General features: G+C 40.8%; 1 protein-coding gene across 1 annotated transcript in view; it reads right to left on the bottom strand.

The window, feature by feature from the left end:
* COG6 (component of oligomeric golgi complex 6) overlaps positions 1-26,703 on the bottom strand; it is an 88,688-nt gene extending 61,985 nt beyond the window's left edge. The window contains exons 1-4 of the mRNA XM_074987057.1: positions 26,519-26,703; positions 23,602-23,745; positions 22,660-22,731; positions 13,656-13,714 (exon numbers count right to left, since the gene is read on the bottom strand). Of these exons, the coding sequence (XP_074843158.1) occupies positions 13,656-13,714; positions 22,660-22,731; positions 23,602-23,745; positions 26,519-26,665 (422 nt within the window). The 5' untranslated portion in view covers positions 26,666-26,703. The remainder of the gene's footprint in view (positions 1-13,655; positions 13,715-22,659; positions 22,732-23,601; positions 23,746-26,518) is intronic.
* Positions 26,704-27,469: the final 766 nt, after the last annotated feature.

Here is a 27,469-nt window from a genome sequence, read left to right as displayed (position 1 = left end):
TAGTAATTTTTTATATCATAAAATGCTACTGTAATGGAATTTCTCTCGCAGAACCCTTATTTTCACTTCATGGAACCCTGGGGTTCCATGGAATGCCACGTGGGGAAACACTGATGTATAGAATCTACAAAGTGTCAATCAGCAGATTCATTAGCATTGGCAGGGAACTTAAACTAAGCTGCCTTCACTTTATGGCTGGTCTGAGTTCACTGAGCTCTAAAGAAATTTTTTGTTACTTTCTGCTTAAAAGCTGATCAGATTTAGACTGAACAGTCTGTTTGTGGCTATCTTCCACTGAGATTTTTTCAAATTTGAGGAGTAAAAGGACTTCGAAGTTGCCCAGGGACTTCGAAGCACTGGCAGGTTAGCCACAGCCACACGCGAGCCGGCACTTCGAAGTTGCTGTGGGGGAGAATTAGCTGAATGAAGTGCTGGATATGCAGCACAGCACTTCATTAATAATCTCCCGACACCCTACTTACCATGCTGCCTTTGAAGTAGGGAGCTAGTGTAGACACACCCTTTATGTGGCTAATTTACAAAAATACCGATACCCACACTGTCACTAAAAAAGCCCCTTCAAACTTGTCTGAGGCTGACCAATAAGAAAAACTGAGGTACTCAAAATCAAGTCATATTTGAAGTTTTAGGCCACCATTATTACTGCAGTGTTAAAGGCTTGGATATTTGAAAGAAATAGGTCACATGACACTATGCAAAATGTAATTGCTCTGGAAAGAATTACAGTATCTTTCAAAAGAAAATATAAAAATTACTCTGTGAAAGCAGCCACCATTAGTTACAAAAGAAATGGGGAAAGTGGCAATCATCTGATATCAGGGTTCACTAACCACATTCATAAACTTTTTATTCATATCCCCAATACATCTGCAACCATCCACCCACTCAAACGTCACACCTTCAAAATGTCCTCATTTCATATTATAATCTCTCCATTCTTTCCCATATCTGCAGGGCGGTCACCAGGAACAGGAGTGATGTTCCTCCCAAAAGAGTACACTTTATGTCCACTCTAGCCTCAGCAGTACGTTAGTGACTGTCTGACAAAACAAGAAACTGAACCACTTTAAACACTAACAATCACCTTCAGTAAAACTTATGGATTTGGGTTATTGAATATCAGCATTGCATACTGTATTCAGCAAAGTATGAAAGAGCCTCTAGGGGGCAGCAGTGCTTTACCTATTTTACAATATGCTAATTGATTACAGTGGAAAACCATTAAAACAAAGATCCTATAAGTTTGTGTATTTGATTTTTGTTAAAACCCTCTTGATTACACATTATGTTAATTAGACTGAACATTCAATTGATAATTCACTTAATGTATTTAAAAATCCCTCTTTCTAAATTATACATTTGTTTCCCACATCAAAGATGATCTTCCATCAAAACAAGTTAATACTGTGCTTTAAAGGACTGTTGTGTAACTAAAGATTTCTTCCCTTTCCAAGGGATTTAAGTGAGTTTCTTAAATCTAGGTCCAGATCCAGACTAAGACACACATATTTAGGATTGGCAGATTTTGATATTTACTTGTTTTATAATTTTAATGGAGAACACTGATGTATGTTTAAAGCACTTTTCCCCTATTTGTACCTAATTAAACATTCACAGTTGTGCAAAATTATGGTGAGGGCAGACAATGGCAGCAGATGTTGAGATTCAAAAATTTAAAAGGTTTATAAACAACTGAAAACAACTTGTCAACATCACATATGAAAATATAAAATGTAAACATCCATAAATGAACATATACTTATTCATTCTTTAATTCATTTGTAACAAACCTATTTAAAGCCTAGACCACTGAATTCTGAGGTTATCAAATAGCATTTTCTTGATTTGCCTATTTGTAAAATTCAATCATCAATGGAAATACTTGTACTGGGTTGTAGCATTCTGCAAAATAGATGTTCAGTGACAGTTACTGACAAAAATCTAAATCCTTTCAGGCTTATTTATGTTGACTAGTATTTGATTATGAAAGTGGTCATTTTATTATGAAAGTGACTTCAAAATGAATAATGTAACAATAACGTAACCTAGGCAGCAGCCTATTGGAAAATGAACAAATGACTTCCATATGGCAGCATTAATATAAAGCCACTTACAGGTCTTTGAATTTTTTAAAGTAAGTATATTTTCTCGAACAAGAGCATGCACGTGAACTTTGTAATTAAAATAAAATGTGGAATTTAGTATCAGACTTCCAAGTGCCGTCAATTCAGCACACTACAGCAAGCAAGAACAATTAAAGATAATGCTAATGCATGTGTTAACAGTGCATTTAGTAAAAGTGCTATGCAATTTGCAGAGTATGTACAACAAGAGAAATTAGACAGAGGAGCATCTTTTATTTACATGACACAATAGAAGAGATTTGTCTAGTACCTGGCACAGTATCTCAGGCCTTCCTGTTTTATCTAAATGTGAAGATGATTTTTAAATTGTGTGCTGACCATGTGCAGCAAAGCAGAGACTGCAAATACTGTACTGCCATACAAAATACAATGGCTTCTTTCAAAAGTCAACTCTGAATAAAAGAACTAAACTAACATATCATGGGAACATATCATCAATGCAAAAGGGGGAAGTACCAAACTGTGTGTTGCACTTTAAGCTCTTGGGGAAATCAGTGAAGAGCAATTTCCCAGTTACAAGTTACCATGGAAACAGAATACTTCAGTGAGAGCACTGAAACTGCTTGGAAAATTATGCCCCTCATGCACTTTTCCATTGAACCAAACACAAAAGTGCTCTGTTTGTTAGGATTATCCCCTAGACTCCTCAAAGAATGAGGCAGAGGAGAGACTGCCTTTTTGGAGGTTCGCGTTTATATTGCTACCAAACATTTTCAGGTATTCTGTTAGTCTCCCTCATATGCAGAGCCACAGCAGCACATTCTTATCTCTGGAGAAATTAATTTATGTTTAACATACTGAGGATTCATCATATTTTAAAGCTTTGAAATTTACAGGTTTCAAGATCGATGTTTTTTAAATGAGGGGAAAAAAAGATGAAAAGAGACTTAAGAGATTTTTAAACTCCCTCAGTAATTAGAAACATTTTTTACACTGATTATTCAGGGGAAAATATACTGGAAGAAATATAAAAACAAACATAATATGACTTCTTCTAGATACACTAGTAATTGCAAGGAAATCATCACCTCAAGTATACATCAGCTGTAAATAGGAAAATGACTGCAAATAGGAAAATTAGTGTTGTAAATGTGGAGTGGTAATGCACCTTTAATGTCAGTGTTTTCTATTTCACGTATGAAGCACATATTTCAAAATAAGAGATTAGAACTATTAGTTGCTGAATGTATTCATGTAGTAAGTCACCTACTACATATTTCAGAGAGTTGGTGTGTCTGTCAGTCCAGCCATGAGAAAGTTTGTTCCAGAACTCCTCCTAAACCTGCAGCATCCAATACCTTTGCTACTCACCACATGCGAATACCGGGGTGGCCAACCCACAGCTCTTGATCTGCATGCAGCTCTTGGAGCCTTTAAATGCAGCTCCTCCTGAAAGCTGCACGTGAGGAGTGCCATCTGTTCGCTCCATGTCCCCACCACACCAGCATAACCCAGGGGACATTTGTCAGCCCAGCAGCACAGCCCCTGCTGCCCCAGTGAACAGCCTCTGGCTGGGCAGTGCAGCCCGTCCCCCACACACACTTCCCAACCCCCTCTTTTCTGACCCTGGCACCTCCCATGCCCCTGCCCTGAGCCCCTTAATCCCCAACTCCCTTTTCTGACTCCTGCACCCCCCTGCCTTGACCCTCCCATGCACGCCTCCAAACCTGCTGCCTTGAATCCTCTACTCTCCAACTCCCTGTCCTCAGCACATCTTCCACCCCACTGTCCTGACTCTAGCACTCCCCACTCCCTGCCCTGAACTCCTACATATGCATGCCCCTGTCCTGACTCCTGCACCACCCACTCCCCCAGTCCCCTGCCCTGAAGAACCAGAGCAATGCCAGGTAAATTTCATAGGACATAACAGGAAGGTGATTTGAAGACATCCTACTCATTATCAAGTGACCACCAAGAATAACAGAAGACTACACAAAGGTGAAAACAGAAAAAAATCATACTAAGTAGCCTCCATGCAAGAGGCTACAAGACAAGATGGGTGAAGCAGTATTTTTCACTGGGCCAACTTCTGCTGGTGGGACACAAGCTTTTGAACTTACACAGAGTTCTGCATAAATTAACAACTTGTCTCTTATCACTGAAAAGAGTTGGTCCAATACAGGATATTACCTCACCCACCTTGTCTCACTAATATCCTGTTGTCATCATGGCTACAATACCACATACACAATGCAAGATGGCTAGGTCTAATTTATAATATCATAGATCTGCTTAAGCACTGGCATGAAGAAACTAACCTTCCATTATAAAATTTTTAAAGGTGAAATGAAGCAAGCTAAACCATAAGCAATACTTTTGGTTCCAGATGGTATTAACAGCATTGAAATGTCACAAAACTTCTTCCTTTCTCCACTATGGTTAAAAAGGTCTAGAAATACAACTTATGAGGCTATGTCTACACTAGACTTAGAAATCAACCACCAACATGCCACGTTAGCTATGCTAAATGCGTAGTTAAAATTATTTATCCACAGTTGACTTCCATGTCTATTCACAAGGCAGAAGGTGAACTTTCCTTCGACCTCCATTATTCCTTTCCTCTCACAAGGAGTACAGTGGTCGATATTGACCCCTGGCACGAAATGAAACCGTGGAAGATCTATCCTGAGCAGGTTGATCTTCCACTGTAGTGTGGCTCTATATTCAGTGTATTATTCATTGCAAAGAAATTCACTGAAATTAATCTTTTTCTGATCATGAACCAGCTTTTATTTCAGTGAATAAGTTCTTTTTTGTAAGCATTCTGGTATCTTGGCCTTGCTTGAGTTTTGCTATGTTGATGGTCGTTTTAAGTAATTTGGGATGCTTGCACTGTGAAGGGACTATATACTAATTCAGCACTGCTCTTACCAGTCTGGTCTGTCCAGCATTCTGCATCATGAATTGCTCTGGTAATTGTGACATTGCAGATGTCTTGTTGGCAAATGATAACACAGTTGACCAGGTGCCATTGTTTGACCATAAGTGCATCCATGTGATTGTGCCTAAAGATGGTGTTAGTGATAAGCACACTGCTCTTCTGCATATTTACCAAAGGGAAGGAATCCATTACTGTTTATCTTTCTCACTCCACATTGTGCTAGCAAACCTCTCCAGTCACTGCTGCCATTACCAACTCAAGTGTTAAAAGTCTCCCAGAAGAGAGGTGAGAAGTCCTCCCATTGACAAAAGGGTATCTGCACCTACTGTTAGGTCTGTATACCTGCATCATTCAGGGATATGAATTTTTACACCCTGAGTGATGTAGTCATACTGACGTAAATGTATAGTGTAGCACCAGGTGTATATATATATATTTTATGCAACCATTTAAAGAGAAGTGCCCAGTTAACACCTTTGCAGTCATAATAGGACAAAAAAAGGGAGACATGGTTGAAATAAACCATATATTCAGTATCTTTGTTAAGGCCATGTGTTTTTAGTGTCTAGCAAGGTTAGGAATTTAAGCTTCCAGGCTCAACTTTTGAAGAAGTCATAAAGATTTCCTTTGAAGATGAAGACAGAGGTGAGTTATAGCATGGTCATTTTGTTGTAAGTGTATGCCTACAGGTAATGTGATGTTTTTATCCTATTTTTATGCGCTAGTTCATTCAAAAGTGTGGTGCTTGTCTGGTTTCTCCTGCATAGTTGCTATTTGGGCCTATTGCAATATGATGTGTACCTCACTCTGTGCACTGAACGTCCCATTAGTTTCTCAACAATTATGAAACCCTTCTCCCTCGTGTGTGTGTGTGTGTGTGTGTGTGTGTGTGTGTGTGTGTGTGTGTGTGTGTGTGTGTGTGTGTGTGTGTGTGTAAAAGGACATAAAATATTAAACTATATTAAAGGAATGCTAAGGTCACAAAGTCAAGCATTCAAGGTTTAGCTATTGAGTCCACATGCTTAATTCTGGCAGTCTAAATTTGTCTCCGGTAGGTGCATACATTACAACACAGTTAATTACTTTTTTTTCACATGGGAAAACAATATATTTTAAATTAATCTCATTCTTGAAAATTGCTGAAATGTTAAATAAATTAGCCTAAAGCAGGAATGTAGCACAAAAAAAAATTCATTCAAAGGGTAAAAGTTTGGTAAAGTTTTAAGCAACTGAAAACTAGTCTTCTAGTAGGAGGTGGTGGGCAAACAATTATAGGCAGTGCTGCTACTTCCTCTTATAATAAACTATGTGTACTTTCACACAGAAACCCCAATCAGGTTCAGGTCACCACAGTGTCAAGCACTGCTCGCCACTCCCACCCCCACTGTCTCCTCCAAAATATTTGGAGAACAAACTAAGAAGAGAAGCAAAATATTAGACGTGTGAGAGAAGAGATGGGTAGAAGAATACAATACAGCATTCAAGTCACTTAATTATACTTACATAACAAGGTTGAAACCTTTTATTGTGTTAAATTTAGTTCTGCTTTTCTGGACTGGCCTGATTCAAATGTGCCTAAATAGCAATGAAGTGTTTTAAAGAGTGTTCTATGGAACACAATAAAAGCACAATACAAAGGAATCAACAGTACCCTTTTTATCTTCTTACTAGCAGGTTGCAGATCAGAAGCAACTTTGAATCTGAGCTGCTTCTTTGACACACACAGATACTTTGGTGCCAAGGTCACCGTGCAGCTGTCATGTATGTGTCCCTTACCTGATTAAGCAGCAAGCTTGTATGTTGAGCTGTTTTAGTAAATTGGTGGGAATTGTTCATACTTTATCTTTATCTCATGCTCTCTCTCTTCCTACAGGTTGAGCCTCTCTAATCTGTCACGGTTGGGACCTGACCAGTGCCAAAATAGAGAATTTGCCAGACCACACAAAGTCAGTATCATCTTAGCAGCATTACCAACACTTCCACTGCTTACTGTTCTCTCAGAAGACGTCTGCAGCAAATTACAGCTAAATTACACCACAGAACACTGAAAACCAGGATTGGTGGCTGGAAACAAACTTTATGGGACCACAGGACACTTGGCCGCAGCCATGGTGAATGGTCGTACGGCTAACTAAAATCATGCCAGACTACCGATGTTGCCAGATGAGAGAGTACCAGACTAGAGTGGTTCGATGTGTGCTTCCTTATCCTAATCATGCATTACCAATGTATTCCAATAGATGGAATCAGTATGTTAGTAATATACCCTCACTTAGCATATATTAAAATGGAAAGCTGAATTTCATGGTTATTGACAATAATCTGAGTTATGCAGGGAGTAAATCCAAGCAGAAACCAGGCTCTAGTTCATCCCTTTTGTCTGATTTATACAGGAAGAACGGTTTTCTTGTGAGGGATCCTGTAGGTCACTACAGTATGTTTTTAAAAAAACAGATGGCCAAACTAAAAGATAATTTGTAGCAACATTACACATAAATGAAGCTTTTGTACCATAAGGCAAAGATTAGCACCCATAAAGACATCTCATAAAATATCAAAAATCTGTAAATTACAAGTCTGTCCTGACTTAGATATTTTCCTACCTTAAACAAAGAGCTGTTCAAATAACAAAACAAAAAGAAACAAGCTCAAGGAATTCCTTCAATCCTATCTTCATATACTGAGTGTTAAAGCCATATTGCAGCAGATATTTTTCCTGTGTATTCTGAGTAGAAAAGATGACGGACCAAAAAAATTGTCCTGAAGGTATGGAGAATGAAAAAAGGGACACTGTAGTTTCAAAACAGTTATGTCACTTCCTGACAACCAACATAAAAAAAATGTATAAATAATGTGTCAGCCTCTAGTAGCTCAGTTCTTAAAAATTCTTTATTTTGGTGAAAAACAACATACTACTAACTTTTCATCCTGTATATACCACTTTATACATAAAAAAGAGGTCAGTCACATGGACTTCGCTGTCACTCTCAAGATTGTTTGCAATATTTGCATCAGAAGGACTGGCAGATGCATCAGAATTACAAATACATGACAAGTGAAATCAAATCATAACACACAGTAAAGGTAAGCAAGATACAGGTTTGTCCACCTTCTGCTACTTCACAGGACTTACTTTCTCCCATAATAAGAGATGGAAGTTTATTTTAGATTCTGTTACAGTGTTTATATCCAACACATTTATTAGGTAAGTCCAGCTGTTGGTTAACCTCAAGATCAAACACAGCCAAAACACAAAATTCATCACAATTGAGACCGGGCTGAGATGCACAGAATTTTAAAGTAAAAAATGACATAGGAAAAGACCTGGTTATCCCCACAAAGTTCCACTACTGCATCCCAGAGGCTGTGTCTACACTGACCCTGAAGGGGGCAAGTGTAGACATAGCCAGAATGAATTAAGAGCAACCACAACTAGTGGAGGTTAACTCAGTATGCAGAAAAGGAGGATGGAACAGTCTCTATGACTATACCCTTTAAAGGTGTCTTAAAATAAAGATTGCCAACATTCAGTTAGCACTCAGGCAAATATAATCTCTTCTCAGCAGACCTTCATTTTCATCAGCTCATATCTATTTCCAGTCCTTACGCTTGTGTGGTCTTTTGACGAAAGTCAAGATGGGTACTTTAAGGTTGCACATTAAACATTAATAAGAAGAGATTCTGCATTTGGAATTTAATAATTTTGTTAAAGATACATGGACCAAAAAAGAATTCTGCTCACTCTACCATAGCTGTACTGGCTTTGTAGCGTTAAAAAGAGGAAAAGGAAAGGAAATCTTATTTTATTCATTAGAATAACTAATCATTAGATTTTTCAGTTATAATATTATATAGTAACTTTGCTGAACATAGTTACTTTCTTTACCCAGGTAGACATTAATAAGGTATTCTTTCAAAAATCACACTACATGGTTTTTTTTTTTGAGGTATAAATCAGATTGGCAAGGTTTAAAAAGTATATCTATATGGTAAATGTGACTGTCTTAAAGAAATATTTGATATTTGAACTGAACAGCTAATAATTTAAGGATGCTTATTTCAAAATACACATCCACCTTGGCAGTGGAAAAAAATTATGCTGTCACTGATTCTAGCCATTCTTAACCAAGAATTAAATGTTTCATGATTCCTAACAAATCTATAAATGGAACTTATAAACAAAAGCGACATAAAGACCAAGACAAGAAAAAGCCAATCAGTTTATTATGGCTCATTGCTTTCAGTATTTTGTTTTTCCCAAGAAAGCATTCAATTGTTTCCCAAATGATCTCAGCAGCTCAGCCTCAACAATCTTGCCCAATAGGCTTTTCCACAAGTATATCATCTGATTAGCAGCGCTCTTCAGTTTTTATCTCCAGTGTAATAAAACATTTATTTGAGCTGACAAAGAAATAAATGCAGTATGCATTTTAACCTTCTTAGCTATTTTCATAATTACAACATTACAGTAAACCCTCGAGTTAACGACTACTGGAGGGGGTGTCTGTTAATGTCAAAAGTCTGGTAAATCCGAGGGCCTACTGTATTCACCACAGCACCTCCTCCCCCCGCCCCCGCAGGCTCACCTAGCACACACCCCCTACCTCTAAGCAAATGCTGGTGACTCACCAGAGTTGCTGCTGCCACCACTGGAGACACCACAGCTGGGGCTGCCGGAGCCGCCATGCTCTCCTCCCACTGGGGTGGGGTGCACACGAGTGCCACCTGCCCACATACATGCCCCACCCCGGGTGGGAGGACTGTGTGGCAGCTCCAGCAGCAATGGCAGCTCCTCCAGCTGCTCTGGTGGCCCAAGCCAATGCAGCAGTCCTAGACACTCTCGCAGACCCAGCTGCGTCGGTTCCAGCAATGGCAACAGCTCTGGTGAGTCACCAGCATTTACTTTCTTGGGGATGGGGGCTGGCAGACAGCCATTGTTTCCAAAGTCCGCTAAATTGGGGTCCACTGAATCAAGGGTTTACTGTAACTGTCATCTTTTGGATGACACCGTCATCTTTTGGATGACACCATTATTTGTCTTTATCTTATACTTACGGTGCCACTAGGTACTACTGTCCTCTACCCTTACAGTAATTCATATTGCAAGCTAAAATTTTGATAAAATATAAAGCAGAGGCATTATCTCCAAACAAAAAAACCTTAGTAACTTGTTTCAGACATGTCTGATTCAAATCATGCTACAATGAACACTTATATGGAACACAGCTTTTCATAATACTCACTCATCTATAATAATGAATTTTCTGTGAAAAAGAGAAGATAACGTACCCGTAGTCTACTTATTTCAAAGTGGTATGCAGGGTAGTAATAAATATACAATGTTGTATAATACTGCACTGAAAAATCCTGGTGTCACAAAATCATAATGTATTTTATCTGACCAAAAATGTTTTCTATCTATATAGCACCAGGAAGAACTGAATCCAACTACTTTAACTACTCAAATAATCATCACACACTGTCAGACTCAAAAATGTATTTTTGTTGATTATAAGATAGCCAAGGTTAATGTTAACAACACACAGAGGCATCAAATTTCAGAATTTTACTGCAGGAAGCTCATTCATATCTAGCAGCCCTGGGACTTGGAGGTTGCTGGATAGTCAAATATTCTGGATAATAGAGAGGTATACCTAGTCATGTGTAACACTAAAGAAAAACAAGATCAGATACTAAGAAACAAACAAAAAAGGTATGCAAAGTACTTTATTTACCAACAACGGTAGTAATGTACACTTTTAACTTGTACAGTATTTGCTGTATTTATTTGCATTTGCTTTCACTAGACTGTACTTATGGAAAACGTAATTAAAATTTACTTTTGTTAAAAAGCTGGTTATTTGAGATTTTTGGATAATAGGACGCTGGATATGAAAGAGTTTATTGTATTAAAACAAATACAGGGTTGTTCACTAAAAAACAAGCAGCAATATATGAAAGGCTTACTATCTTTAAAAAATATTTTACATTAAAATGTCCAAACACATCTTAAGTATATGCAAAACTAAGGAATTTCTTTGCTGTATTGCTATTTTAATCCTAGCCTATCAGGTATATCTAGGCATTACAACACATTTAATGTTCACGATTCACCACTGTATTGAGGCCTCCAAGAAAATCTGAACTGAAATTGCTTCAAAATAGTTAAACAAAATTAAAAGGATACCTAACTAAACAAGTACACAAGAAGAATTATTAGAATGGCATGTTTAGACAGACCCACAATAGCAGATTTAGAAAGATGCCACAGAACCTAGGCCCTCGAGACAATGCCATGTTGATGTAAGGTGTAAACAAGCCCCTTAATCTTTACGACTGAGCTGATTAAAATACTTGTTCACATTTCAAAAGAGCTCAACAGCCTACAATTCCAATTGTCCTCATTGCTATAGCCAAGCTCATAGAATCAGAAGAATCTATAAAGGAAAAGAGTCAACTTCTTTTCTTAGGCACTGTGTTCAAGAGGAGGGCCCTTCATTTACAGATTTCAACAATTTCTTCAAGTCAAAAAGTTAGTTATCAATAAGTGGCATGGTCAGGTAAAAAGCCTTCCAAATTTTTGTGACTAATCAGGAATGAAGTCAAAACATCTTCAAGCAAACTGAAAAAATAAACAACTAACCTATAAAGCATAACTGAATAACTTTGCAGGGCCCCTGCACTGAGTCAATATTCTTGGCAACTAACTCGGAAGATATCAACAGGAATAATCTGCGAAGATGAAAGTACCAGCTGAAGTCTCGGAGGACTCAAAGATTCCTCTTTTATTACTCTTTTACATTCTTGTTCACTGGATATGCTAGGGAAATTGCCTACCCTTTCTAACATGGTATATGTCCTGCAAAACCTAAGCAGCTACCTTTCAAGGAGAGTATTAAGACTGATTTTTGTGAGATAGTCTATATGCTTGTGAGGTCATCAACATGTCATAAATTAAGAGGAAGTGAGAGGTCTTACCTAAATGCTTCAAACAAACATTTTGTTTGTATTTGTGGGACCCAATTTAAAAAGTTTGCCATTCCATTGTTTAACTTTTTTTAGTTTTAAAGTAAATCTAATTGCCAGACAATTTCAAACAATACAAATTATACCACCTGTTAACAAAATGTGCTTGTAAGTGAGAACAGACCAGGCATGAGGTAAGCCTCACTGAGTTTCTACTTGTCATTTCTTCAAAATATTCTTAAGAATGTAATAAAAAAATATATCCTTATTCGGTATCAATGCTAACCCATTTAAAAAAAAAAAATCACACCACTCATAGAAGAGGATGAAAATGCAAGGAAGCAAAATTAAGTGGGGAAAATAACTTGCAAAATCATCTGCATGCATAAGTGACAGCGATTACCAACACTAGATCCAAAGGTCAAGGATAAGTAGATTTTCCAGATATTTCTTAATACATGTGATATAGTCTCCCCCCAAATGAGCATGCATTATTGCTTATTAGGTGTATCTAAAGACAGGTTGAGGTCTCTTCAAAAACTAGACATTTCACATTCATTCAACAGGTTTCCTGTTCCCTAATACATTGGCTGCATCTATACTATCCCCTCCTTTCAGAAGGGGTGTGTAAATGCAGCAGATCAAAATGCTAATGGGGGGCTGATATGAATATTCAGTGCCTCATTTCCATAATGGTGGCCACTTGCCACATCGAAAGTGCTGCTTTCGAAATGCAAAATACCTGTGCAGATGGGATTCTTTCGAAAGGAAGCCCTGCTTTTGAAAGCACTGTTCTTCCTAATTTGTTTTAGCTATGTACACCTGCCTCTATTCATAACTTAAGGAAAGGTCAGGGTCTGGCTGTGCCAGAAAAATGGGATGTGCCTGGAATCCAATTGTTCATGACTAAAGTGAAAGGAGTCTGATAGCATGGACATTTATGCTCCAGAATGACCACGGGAGGCAGCAAGCACAAGGGACAGTTATACATCCAAATAACGGGGCCAGTGTGCCTGTAAGACATTGGCTAGTTGGGAGAAGGGCTCTGCACGTTACCAACCAGGATTAAGTGGCTCCCTTCCCAACAGCCAGAGCCCAAATCAAAATTCTTCTAACTTTACATTTTAAAATTTAAGGAATTTGCCAGACACTCTACTTTTTGAATTTATGAATCCTCTATGTACCACGAACCACAGAGAATGGGTAGATTATAGTATATTGATACAGAGCTAGTCTACAGAAATTAAGCCACTCCACACTGGACAGAAAAAGAAAAGAACGAGAAAGGCATCAGATGCCAACATGTGCCAAGCCCATGGTTGATGACGACGACGACGACGACATGTACCATAAACTGACATGTAAGTGTTGGATACCAGCTAAGCATCAGATAAAGACATTATTGTTCATCACGCTGTGCCACAGTAAACTGTTCTTTTCTACTGGAAATGCTGACTTTTGATAACATATAGTAGTGTGTTAATGAGCCTCCTGTTATCTTATCATAATAATTAGGACTCAATTCTTTGAGTTTCAATTGAGACCCCTTCGGAAAAAGGGAATTTTGAACATAAAGATGGCAGAACCCAGCTAAAAAGCAATCCAAAACACATTATAAATCACAGATAGGATAGTATACATACTTTTCTGCTTGTAGCTTTGTCGTCTTCACCATCAAATCTTGGGTCTGTTCCTTCGCTGCCTAGAATATAATTGGATTCACTGTAGTTATATGAAACTAATGTATGTACATATAGTACAAACTAATTCAATTTCTACTGTTTATTAAAAATCTCAATTTAAAAGCCCTCTAATTATAATCCATTTTAATGGAGTACTTTGAAGGAGAACTGCCTTGTTAACTATTAATCAATTATTTCCTAGTTTTCAATATTTAAGCATGATTAGACATAAAAAAGGAATTCCATTTAACATTCTTGAGCTCTCCTACAGAACCATTTGATCACATATTATAATTGGTTTCAATTATTTTATTTGGGCCTTCAGCAGTACTTTCTAACTCTGTACAACCCTGTTCCCTGCCAGCTTTCAGGTATAGTATGCCCAGCATAGGTTCTGACTGCTGGGCAGTCACAACACAAGAGATCCATTAGGGCTACACACACAGATTACAGCCAGACCTATTGCTTTCTCTATGTCAAAACAAAACAGAACACAGATGTGATCATGAGCCATAAGGTAATGTGCTGTATTTCATTACTGTTGTACCCTCTACAAATTGTGGATGCCAGTCTAGTGACAGAGGAAACCCTAAAGGAAGATTTAGGCTGAATAGCTAGAAAACCTTCCTGAGGATGTATCAGCTGTGGAACAATCTCTCAAGAGAAGAACTGGAAAAAAAGAACTTGAAAGATATGATAGGAAAGAATCACAGAAACGTAAAGCTGGAAGGGACCTTAAGAGGTCACCTAGTCCAGTCCCCTGCTTTGAGGCAGGTCCAAGTGTACTTAGACAGAAACCTATGACAGATGGTTTAATTTGTGCTTACAAAATACCCAATATATCAGGGATTCCATAACTTTTCTTGGAAGCTTATTCCAATGGTTAGGTATTCTTACAGTAAAACTCTTCTACATCCTAAAATCTAATCTAAATTGCCCTTGCAGAAGATTGTCAGGACATTCAGTAGACATGAAGAACAAATTATCACGATCTTCCTTTTAACAGTCCTTTGCATATCTGAAGACTTTTTAATTCCTAAATGCAGTGCTTTGCATTTGCATTTATTTAATTACATGGTGTTAAATTCAGACCACTTCTCCAATTTGTCAATATCAGTTCCAATGCTGGCTCTCCACAATGCATGCAACCCCTCCCCAGATAGTATCATCCACAAATTATAATGAATTGAAGAATATGCTTACCCAAGTCATTAATAAAATGAATAGAACCAGACTCAGGACAGACCTCTAGAGGACTTGACTTGGTATGTTCATCTCACCTTGAAGAAAACTACCAATGACTACTCTCAGCATGGTCTTTCAACCCCTTTTGCACCTACTTCATAGAACTTTTATCTAGAACACAGTTACCTAGTTTGTTTATGAGAATGTCATGCAAGACCCTGTAAATATCCTACCAAAATAAAGATGTCACATCTACTGCCCCCTCTACACAATAGGTAAAAGAAAGAAATCAGGTTGGGTTGATATGATCTGTTATTAACAGCTCCATGTTCAGCTTTTATTTAAACACCTCATTATTAATTCAGTAGGAGCTTACAAACTGAATACTTAATAATGAGTTCCAAGTAATGATTTCCCAGGTCCTCTTTATTTTACTTTTTAAGGCACGTTTACCCTTCTCCAGTTTTCTAGGACTTCATCTGTCTATCATGAGTTCTCAGACATTGTTAATGGTTCCAAGATTCTTTCAGCTAGTTTTTAAAATACCCTCAGGAGCAGTTTATCAGGATCTATCAATTTGAATGCTTCTAATTTATTAATAGTCTTAATATTCCTTCCCTATTTTGACTTGTCTATCCTCCTCATTATACATATTAATTGTTTTAAGAATCTGGTCACAATTATTACTTTTAGTGAAAACAGAAACAAAATAGTCATTAGACATCTCAGCTTTCTTAATGCCACCTCTTAACTCTCTTTCACCAACAGGTAGGGAACCTGCACTTTCCTTAATATTTCTTTTGCTCCCAATATGTTTAATGAATGTCTTCTTGCCTTTTTATGACCCTTGCTAGATTTAAATCATTTAGTCCCTTTGTTCTTTGTTGCTTTCCCCTGCTGTTGCTGCGTGCTAGTCCTATTCTTTTGTTCTCAACCTTAGTAATGTATTTGTGTTTTCACTTTTTAATCGCACTATTTTTTGAGTGTTAGATCATTGAAAAGCTCCTGACAGACCAATATTTGCCTCTCTTTCCTCTTCTTTGGGCTAGTTTGCTGTCATGCCTTTAGTATTGTTTCCTGAACTCCTTTACCAATAAGTTTTTTCCCTACCTACCAGTTTTCAGAGTCTCCAATCTGCATTTTTTTTTTAAATAGGTCCACGGTCTTTATTTAAAAAACAATCTGAAAACCTGTAACAGAATATATCCCTGTGTTCAGGTTGCAAAAAGTGTTGTAATAATTTTGTACAACGCATACCTTGTGAGGTATCATTTCAAAAAACTCATAAATTTACTGATCATTAATACCATGATGAAATGCACAGAGCAACATTATATGTGAAGGTAGAAACACAAGCTAATCTTGGACATAAAAGGTTGGGGACCATCACATTGGAAAAAAAGGTCAGGGATGGTCTAGACTGGGTGAGCAATCTGTATGGCCTGTGTGCTGCTTTAACCTGACCCTCAAGCTCCTGAAGGGGAGAAGTATCTGGTGCTTTCTCTTTTCCCCACATGCCATGGCTCTGCACAGTTCTCAAAAGCGGCAACGTATTTACTCTCTAGCTCCAATGCACAGGAGTAGCAAGAGAGCTCCATATACTGCCCTATCCCAAGCACTGCCCCCACAGTTCAGAATGGTTGGGAACCACAGCCAATGGGAGCTGCAAGGGAAGCACACAGAGCTGTTTGCCTGCGCCTCTGTGTAAGTAGCCATTTGGAAGGGAACGTGCTGCAGCTTCTCAGACGCTTGAGGAAGTAAACAAAGCCTGGAGCTGCCACCCAGGAACTCCATGCCCCAGGCCTGATCCCCCTCCCATCCTCCACACCCTATAGCACCAGAGTATCCCCACCGCACTCCAAGCCCCTCGTCCCCAGCCAGCACGCTCCCTCACATCTCCTTACACTCCAACCACCTGCCCCAGCCCAGATTTCTCTCCCATTTTTTGAACTCCTCAGTCCCAGCTCTGAGCCCCCTCCCACACCCTCAGCTCATATCTGGCCCCACCACAGAGCCCACACCCCCACCTGCATCCTAATTCCAATTTTATGAGCTTTCATGACCTTCCATACAAATTTTCACACCTGGTGTAGCCCTCAGGCCAAAAAGTACACCCATCCCCAGGTGATACTTAGTCCTGTCTCAGTGTAGTAGACTGGACTAGGTGATACTGAGATCCTTTTCAAACCCACATTCCTATAAAAATTATTCTAACAGTTACACCACAACAACTGAGATCAGCTAAAGGATTTGTGAGAACGGCTCCTAGACTTTACCAGTGGTATGGAAATAGATTAGTCATAATCCAGAGACCTCAATGTGGCATGTGTCAAAGTAAAGGGCAACTAATCACAAAGGTATAATGTACGTCTTAGCAACAGATTGTTTTCTTGGGGACAGCAGGCAGGGACTTTACAGAGAAGAGGCCTCGGGATTTTTATAAAAAAGGAGTAAATTTTCAAGAGCATGTACAAATGTACTCTAATATTACATATAAAAATTACATATAAAAATGAAGCATAATATTCTTCAGAGGTCTCATTCAATCTCCAAGTAACACAGTCTGTGTACTAAATCCCCACCATCAAACCACCTTTACTTATCATGCGCTCAATGGGTACTTTTCATCAGAGGAGTGGTGATGGAAGGGGAGAAGAGGAAAAAGAGACATTTTAGTTACTGATGAAGTTGAACTGGGATAGGACTTTGGCCAGGCATAGATCATCGGATTGTATAATGTTGTCTATCCTTGCACTATGCACTATTAGATTTTCTTCCAATCTGATTAGTTAAATGTACTACTAGCCATTGTCAAAAAGGTTATAGTGCATACTTGTTAAAAACTGACCTTCAGAATTCAATCCTCCCTAATGTAGAGAAAGTGTGATAAGCCTTAAAGGGAGAAAAAAGGGTGGTGGGGGGGGATAATAAAGCAAAGTACAATTTTTAAAATCTGCATGACTTTTTTTTTTTTTTTTTTTTTTTTTTTTTTTAAAAAAGATTTTATTCCAAAAAGCACTTTAAAATCATTTATTTTTTCTTAAATTCATTAGTATTTTCAAAATATAATTCTGTATTGCTGGATTATAAATTTAATGTCTGAAGGACATTTCATAAATGTGATCAGAATAGAAGAACAATAAAAAAATGCAGATTTTAAAAGTCATTAAAATGAAAATCAGGAATGAGGACTTTAGTCTAAATCATTTTGTGAAACACTGTATTCTACCCAGATTTTTCCTCTACTGTTACAGGGTTTTTTTTGTTTTTTTGTTGTTTTTAAACACATTTTTCCTCTCAAAGTTACATATTTTAATTTTAAGAACCCCACAAGACACAGGAGAAAGCATCAGCTTCCTTTTCGAAGAACACTTCTTGGAGAAGTTAAGATCCAAGGTTCCTTTTAGAACTAAAATCTAAATTGTTAAAAGCAATACCAACACCAAAATATAGAGAAAAAGGGGGTAGTAGTGTAGACACAGCCATAGAAATGTAGAAGTGTAACTAGTTAACAAATAAACCAGATGCCTCAAAGATTTTAATCACACTATATTTACCTACACTACAAACTCTTGTCTACAAAAGTTATGCTGTTTTAATTAAAACCACCATTGTGTCCCCACACTAGATCCTTGTGTCAGCAGCGTTTATCCACACTAACAACTCTTGCATCAACACAGTGATCAGTGCACTGTGGTACCTATCCCACTGTGCAACTGGCCACAGATTGCTTCGGGAACAGTTTACAATGCCTCATGGGGCACACGCTGTGTCACATTACACAGGTTTCTCAATTCTATCCTTCCAGGAGCATGCTAATAGATGGTCAGCAGCTTAAGAGTGTGGGGGAAGGGAGGCAGGGAAAGGAGAGTGGTGTGTCTGAGGTGGTGTGACTGGCCTATCCCAAGGTAGGGGGATGGGGACACCCCCCCCGCCCCGCCTTCAGCCCTCAACTATGATTTGCACTGCAGTCTCTCCCACAGCAGTCTGGTCTGCCTGCCTTTCTAACTATGGTCCTGTGATTTCCCTGGGAGCAGCATCCTAATCAGTTTGGCAAACTCTCTGTGATGAGCAATGCGAAAAGCAGTCTTTGTTCCCCAAGAGGAAGCAGCAAGCCCAACTGTCAGATACTTCCTGGAGTTTTGAAGGATGAGGGGGGCACATACTGCAGGGCAGCAGAGGGAAGAAAAAAAAAAAAACTTTATGCCTCTCGTGGAGGTGGTTTTTTGTTTTGTTAGCAAAACAATAGCGTTTTGCCACCAAAAGTAGCTTTATTGTACGTACACCTTCCCTGCTGTGTTGGCAAGACAGCTTTTGCTGACAAACTTTGTAGAGTAGACAAGATAACAAGAGTAGAGTAGATAACAAATTCACACAGACCAATGGGGAAATACCAGGAACTAATGAGTCAATATTGGTCAGAATGATAGACACAGATTTCTGTAACACAGAACTAAAAAATAAGTAAAAGGAGGCGTTCCAACAAAATAAAACAAGCTGATTTTTGTTCCTTGTTGATTCAATATTTCAGTGCTTTTAGTTCCTCCCTATCTACTCCTACTAATTCAAATTCCTATTTACTCTTTAACCTCTTAATTCATTACCTATTCCTTTTTCAATTCTGCCACTAGCTACATTGTATCCCTGTCCCAGACTATGGTAGCAATGTCAGTATCTGAAAAAGGGTCACATTCCTCTGTCCCGGGGGGGGGGGGGGGGGGGTGCGGGGGGAAAAGGCCATCTTTGTCACTCCTGTTGTAGTAGGCATCTTTCAGTCTGCATAGATTATGGATCGCGCCCTTTATAGTTTCAATTGAGGACTTCATTTACAGCGTCTACTGTGACTATGAAGACGCACATGAGAGTGACAGTCCTTGCTGCACCTCTTGCACATGTGGTGGGTGTCTGGCAAGTCCTTAGTGTGCTTTCTGTGTGCTCACTTCTCCTCTGCTAGCTGTCTAATCCTCATCTCGCTCTTCTGAAGGCCCTTGTGTAACCCCTGCCTCCATCTGCTGCGGTCGTCTGCTAGTTCTTCCCAGTTGTCCAGCTCGATGTCTACCTCTCTGAGGTCTCTCTTGCAGACATCTTTGTAGCACAACTGGGGGCGCCCGGGAGGTCTTTTGCCAGAGGCTAGCTCACCATACAGGATGCCTTTTGGAATCCTTCCATCATTCATCCTGTGGACGTGGCCAAGCCAGCGGAGCTGACACTGCCTGAGGAGGGTGTGCATGGTTGGGATTCCAGCTTGCTCAAGGACGGCGGTGTTGGTCACTCTGTCCTTCCATGATATTCCAAGGATGTGCCTGAGGCAGCGCAGGTGGAAGACATTCAACCTCTTTTCCTGGCGGGCATACAGGGTCCAAGTCTCGCCGCCATAAAGGAGAGTACTGAGGATGCAGGCTCTGTAGACTTGCATTTTGGTGTGAGTGTACAGCTTGTTGTTATTCCACACTCTCTTGCTAAGTCTGGACAGAGTTGTGGCCCCTTTTCTGATCCTCCTATTTAGCTCAGTGTCCAATGACAGGGTGTCAGTGATGGTGGACCTGAGGTACACGAACTCGTGGATGACCTCTAACATATAGTTGTCAATGCTGATTGATGGGGATTCAGCAACATTCTAACTGAGTACGTTTGTCTTCTTTAGGCTGATGGTAAGCCCAAAGTCCTTGCACGCTTTGGAGAACTGATCCAGCAGTTTTTGAAGCTGGTCTTCTGCGTGAGACACTACAGCAGCATCGTCTGCGAACAGCATGTCTCTGATGAGGACTTCCCACACCTTAGACTTAGCTTTCAGCCTTGCAAGATTAAACAGTTTCCCATCAGATCTTGGCTACGTCTACACGTGCACGATACATCGAAATAGGCTATTTCGATGAATAGCGTCTACACGTCCTCCAGGGCTGGCAACGTCGACGTTCAACGTCTACGTTGGGCAGCACCACATCGAAACAGGCGCTGCGAGGGAACGTCTACACGCCAAAGTAGCACACATCGAAATAAGGGTGCCAGGAACAGCTGCAGACAGGGTCACAGGGCGGACTCAACAGCAAGTCGCTCCCTTAAAGGGCCCCTCCCAGACACAGTTGCACTAAACAGCACAAGATACACAGAGCCGACAACTAGTTGCAGACCCTGTGCATGCAGCATGGATCCCCAGCTGCAGCAGCAGGAGCCAGAAGCCCTGGGCTATGGGCTGCTGCACACAGTGACCATAGAGCCCCACAGGGGCTGGAGAGAGAGCGTCTCTCAACCCCCCAGCTGATGGCCGCCATGGAGAACCCTGCTATTTCGATGTTGCGGGACGTGGATCGTCTACATGTTCCCTACTTCGATGTTGAACGTCGAAGTAGGGCGCTATTCCCATCCCCTCATGGGGTTAGCGACTTCGACGTCTCGCCGCCTAACGTTAATTTCAACTTCGAAATAGCGCCCAACACGTGTAGACGTGACGGGTGCTATTTCAAAGTTGCCGCTGCTACTTCGAAATAGCGTGCACATGTAGACGCGGCTCTTGTGTGCAGCAAGATGCCCTCCGTTGAAGATCCAAAGGCATGCTTCAGGAGGAGTGCAAAGAAGATCCCGAACAATGTCGGAGCAAGCACGCATCCTGGTTTGACACTGCTCCTGATTCTGAAAGCATCCGATAATGCGCCGTCATATTGGATGGTTCCTCTCATGTCTTCGTGGAACGACTGGATCATCTTGAGTAACCATGGAGGACAGCCTGTCTTGTGGAGCAGTTTGAACAGACCATCCCTGCTGACCAAGTCAAAGGCCTTGGTCAAGTCAATGAAGGCTATGTAGAGTGACTTCCTTTGCTCCCTGCACTTCTCCTGCAGCTGCCTTAGAGAGAAGACCATGTCAACGGTAGACCTCTCTGCACGGAACCCGCACTGCAATTCGGGGTACACCCTCTCAGCAATCTTCTGGAGTCTGCCAAGGATGACGCGAGCGAACAGTTTACCACTGACGCTTAGGAGGGAGATTCCACGGTAGTTGTTGCAGTTGCTTCTGTCTCCTTTGTTCTTATACAACGTTACAATGTTAGCGTCGCGCATATCCTGTGGAACCTCACCCTCTTTCCAGCACAGGCACAGTAGCTCATGTAGGGGTTCCAGGAGTGACTGCCTAAACATCTAGGGATCCCACAGCATTCAGTTATTAGCAACTTATCAGACATTCAATTAAAAGGGAAAATATATTCCTTGCCATACCCTCTATTTGTGTTGTTCACACTGTCAATATCCCTCCCACATTATCCAGCTTGAGTTACAGTTAGCATTATATGTGCCCCATGATCTACTGATAGCACTAGCTGTGTTTGATGAAATGACTTAGAACAAGATAGAACATTGTTGCTCATGAATTTAATAAACCTCATAATAGTTTCATATACTCATTAAGGGACCAGATTATTATACTATATAGTACAATTTTAAATTCAAAATTGAAATACAGCATTCCTCATATAATCAGTTTTTCACCACATAAAAAGCTGTTGAATACCTTGATATTCAAACAAACATACACCCATAACTAAAATGGAAGCAGTAATATGCAATTCCCCCAAGAGTAGTTAAATGGCTTTTCTTAAGAAGGAGAAATGCACTAGTTATTAAATTAAGAAAAGTTACATAATAGCAATAATATTCTAGCAATGACTCAACAGAACTGTCAATGGAATAATCTTCTTTAGTTACTGTGTTAACGTAACAAATAAATAATCTGTCGAGACGCATTTGTGAAAGAGAGGAAAAACAGACATCTATTCCTATAGTACCTGCAAACGAATGGTCATGTCCTGACAGCAGTTGCTCATTGCCTGAACATCTTCATTTATACTTTCAAGCTCCTAAGAACAGAATAAGACTGGAAGTTTATTTGTATTGAGGTGTTGTTTTTTTTTAAACAGTCCTGCTGTCTCAACAGCCTACAGCTTGAATATATCTACACAAGTTTCCAAAATGTTGACGTGTGATTTTTCTATGTTTCAGCCATAGTTCCCTTTCCTTACTGTCTCAGAAGTATAATTTATCTTGTACAGTTTTCTTCTAGGGTGTACTTTTCCTAGATTTGTTTAATTTCACTCAACAAGAATACCAGTGAGGATTTTGGGATTAAAGAACAGACAAAACTGCCATGCTAGCTTCTAAGAAGCAGCACGCACTCTTATATTCCATGATGTATCTGCATCCATGCAGAGTGTTCAGTACACTAAAGTTCCTGAAGTGCTCAGCAGACTATGAAGGACCTTTTATTATTACAGAACCATGTCAGCCATTGCTTTGGTTCTTCAATGTCACTCTATCATACTAATACAAATTTAAAATTGTAGTAGTGAGACAACTCAGTAAAGAGCATCTGTTTTGCTTAGTTTTAATGTGAAATCAATTTCATTTCACATCCAGTTACCTGAAGTCTCTAGCCAACCACATATTTACATACACTGAATCATATCTTTTTTGAGCACCTTAACTCCAGTGTATTTATGTTCACAAGCCAAAGAGATGAACATGTTACATGAAAAAAATGGTTCAATTACAGAAAATGCTGAAACAATTCTAAGAAGATAAATTTGCTTTGGAAAAGGAAAAATTCTTTAAGGCTTGGTTTTCATGTAATCAATACAAGACGGAGAAGATGGGTGAGACAACATCTTGTACTGGCGAGGAACAAGCTTAAAACAATTGTAGATTTTTAAGGTAATTTACAAAAATATTACCTCTTTAACTTGCTTGAAAATGCAAACAAATTCTTCATTTATGGCTAAGCTACGTCGCTCAATGTCTCCACGTAAGTTTCTTCTGGTGCGCAAACTATTTTCAACAAAAAAGGTTGAAAGAGCCTTGAGAGCTTCAAGCATTTCCTGTACAATATAAGAAAATTAATTTAAAACTTCTGTTCTGACATACAAGACACTGATGTTATTCTTTAACCATCTACATGAATACAGTATCTTAAAAATGAGAACTCCTCAACCAGTTAGATGATTGCTATGTTATTTTTTCAGATTTTCATGTCACATGCTTCATCACTTTCAAGCATTATCTTAATATTTATATGAACGTGCCATGCACCAAATGACGTTTACATTAACACAAATAATTAACTGTAAAGTGTTCTTCAGTGTGAATTTCCTTGTTGTCAAAAAATGGAGGGTAACTCTTCAGGTTAATTTTAAAATAATATACAAATGAATTTTAATGGTCAAGTAATAAAGTGTCAGAAAAGAAAGTTATTATACAAGCACATAAGGTAGAGACCATTTTTGCTTCTCCGATGGGCTATATAACAATTGCCTGATGAATATTTTCGTTGCAAACTGAAAATATTGCAATACCTCACTAAAACTAAACCGTCCAATACCTCATAACACATTTTTCCAATGAAAAGAGTAAATGTGTACTTCAAAACATTTGCTTCACAGCTAAAGTTTATTGGTGGTCTCCTGGAAAGGGATGTAGATGCCATTATATAGCCTCCTAGAGAAATTTACCAACAATATCCCACGTTTGGCCTGTAGAAGTGTCCAGAGTTGCAGATTTGCACCTCACTTGAGTACTTATACTCCACTAGAACAACAAGAAGTCCTGTGGCACCTCATAGACTAATAGATATTTTGGAGCATAAGCTTTCGTGGGCAAAGACCTGCTTCATCAGATGCACGAGTTGTGGGGGGTGGTTTTAGAGGAGGTACTTAAAGAGTGGGCTCCCAGTAAAAGGGAGGACTACAGCTGACAAGTATATTCAGTCAGGGTGGAAAAGGTCCATGATCAGTAGTATGCATGAAGAGAGGAAAAAACAGGTCAGATAAGACAGGGGGGATATGGCCCATTGTCAGTCTAATGTGGAGATGTTAACACCTAGGGCAGAGAAGCTCCTTTTGTAAGGTGCGAGTCACTCCCAGTCTTTGTTTAATCCTTGATTAATGGAGTCAAATTTGCAAATAAATTGCACCTCAGAGATCTCCCTCTCCATTTGATTTTTGGAAATTTCTTTGCTTCAGGACTGCCACCCTTAAATCTGCTACTGAGTGTCTAGGGAGATTGAAGTGCTCTCCCACAGGCTTCTGTACATTACCGTTCCTGATGTCTGATTTATGTCCATTTATTCTTTTACGTAGAGACTGTCCAGTTTGTCTAATGTAAACTGCAGTGGGACATTGCTGGCACATGATGACATACATTATATTAGCAGATGTGCAGGTAAAGGAGATCCTGATGGTATGGTTGATGTTAGGTCCTGTGATGATATCACTGGTGTAGATATGTGAGCAGAGCTGGCAGCAGGGTTTGTTGCAGGGATTGGTTCCAGGCTCAGAGTTACTGTTTTGTGATCTATAGTGGCTGGTGAGGATTTGTTTAAGGTTGGCAGGCTGTCTGTGGGAGAGCACTTCAATCTCCCCAGACACTCAATAGCAGATTTAAGGGTGGCAGTCCTGAAGCAAAAAAATTTCGAAAATCAAATGGAGAGAGAAATCTCTGAGCTGCAGTTTATTTGCAAATTTGACTCCATGAACCAAGTATTAAACAAAGACTGGGAGAGGCTCACACCTTACAAAAGGAGCTTCTCTGACCTAGGTGTTAACATCTCCACATTTGACTGACAATGGGCCATATACCCCCTGTCTTATCTGACCTGTTTTTGATTCTCTTCATGCATACTACCCATAAAGGGCCTTTTCCACCCTGACTGAAAAGACCTTGTCAGTTCTGGCCCTCCCTTTTACAGGGACTCCACTAGTTAAATAATACCCCTCTGAAACCACACCACGCATGCATCTGATGAAGCGGGTCTTTGCCCACGAAAGCTTATGCTCCAAAATATGTCTTAATACAATTCTGTGGTGACCTTGAAGCCTTTACAAGAAATTTATAAAACACACTTCCACTTTCTACAAAAAAGAAAAGAGAATACATTTTCTACATTACTTCATACCTCAGGATACTTCAACCACAATAACGACAGCTCAACTAACAATACTGTTAACCTTTCCTGCTACCAACTCAACCCAGCAGAAGAGTCTCTCTTATTCTGAGGTCTTTCCTTCTGCCCTACTTCCTCCAAGAACTTAATACAATTCTGTGGTGATCTTGAAGCCTTCTTTCGCCACATGTCTAACGGAATTGTTCCAAAATACCTGTTAATCAATAAGGTGCCACAGGACTTCTTGTTGTTCTGGAAGATACAGACTAACACAGCTACCTCTCTGATACTCCAGTAAGAAAATGAGACAGAAGAGAAGAAGAGTGTAAGTCTGTGCTACGGCAGTCAGCGTCACCAATTCACTCCAACACCAAGGCACTCTATCCACAGGTTGGCTCGGTAACCTGCCAGGCCCAGTGCAGCGGGGCAGCGTATGAACAGCTGCGGATACCTGCTCTGGAGCTGCATGAAAGCGTCTCACTAAGTTCCGACCACCAGACCGTGCCATGCACTGAAGATCGCTCAAGAAAGATTCACCTCCTCCCTGGACCACCACTTGTCGCGCATCCCCTCCCACTCCCCCCCCCCCGCCAAGGCTTCTCCCCACTCTCCCTCTGGCCTGGGCGGCCTGCTGCCCTCGGTGCCTAACTCCCAGCCCTGCCGCCGCTCAGGCGGTGCCGATCGCACAGAGAGGCCCCGAGCTCCGCTCTCACCTTGTCGTTGTCCAGCCGCGTCTCTAGGACCTTGTGGAGCTTACGGGACAGCGGGTTGCTGCTGGGGGGAGCGGTCCCGCTGCTGCCCAGGAGCCCCTGGTTGGGGCCCGACACCGGAGCCGCCGCCTCGGCCCGGATCTCCGCCATCTTGCCCGCCCCCAGCGGAACCCGGCTAACTGCGCCAGCCCCACCCCCGCCACCTCACAAGGAGCAGAGACGCCCGCACCTGTTGGGAGCGCCCCCAAAATATCCCCCCCCCCGGCAACCACCGCCGAGGCAGTTAGTTCCGCTGCCGAGGTCCCCGGGGAGCAGAATGTCCTGTGACACCAGGAGAGACTGGCGGTGGAGCACCCTGGTGACGCGAGGGAAGGAGGGGGTGGGGCTCCGTGGTGTTAGAGGGCGGGGCTGGGGGCGGGGCTCCACGAAGACGTCGTGGGGGAGGGATGCGGGTGGGGCTCTATAGCGATGAAGGGCGGGGTTTCACAGCAGCGCGTGGAAGCTCTTTTGGCGCGCCAGAGCCCGACCATGCTCAGCATCGCGAACTGGGCGGCTGGCCCGGGACACGCGGCCTGCAGTGCGGTGAGGAGCTGCCGTCGGCCGCGCTGCTGGGGTCCGGGAGCTGCGGAGAGGGGCCTGTTTGCACGGTTAGGGCCTCCGATACTTCCGAAAATCTTGTCCGCGTAGCAGCGGGGGAGCCTGACTTGCCTTCCGGCCCAGCTAACAGCGCCTTCCGCACCTGTGGGAGCAGCCGGTGCACGTGTCGTGCCACGGCTCGTGCCATGCCGCTCCTGCAGGTTGTCGCCCCAAAGGCATCGCGCCACCTCCACAGACAGGAGCGGTCAGCTGCATTCCCACAGCTCTGCTCGCTGAGGGTTTCCGCTACTCTTGGGCTGTTAGTCGTTCCCTCATTGGGGCAGCATCCCTCAGCTTTCCCATTCACGCACATTCTTG

The sequence above is a fragment of the Carettochelys insculpta genome, chromosome 1 (assembly GCF_033958435.1).
Source record: "Carettochelys insculpta isolate YL-2023 chromosome 1, ASM3395843v1, whole genome shotgun sequence".
NCBI classification, from domain to species: domain Eukaryota; kingdom Metazoa; phylum Chordata; order Testudines; family Carettochelyidae; genus Carettochelys; species Carettochelys insculpta.
The sequence above is the reverse complement of the archived record's forward strand: the minus strand, read 5'-3'. Positions and strand labels throughout refer to the sequence as shown.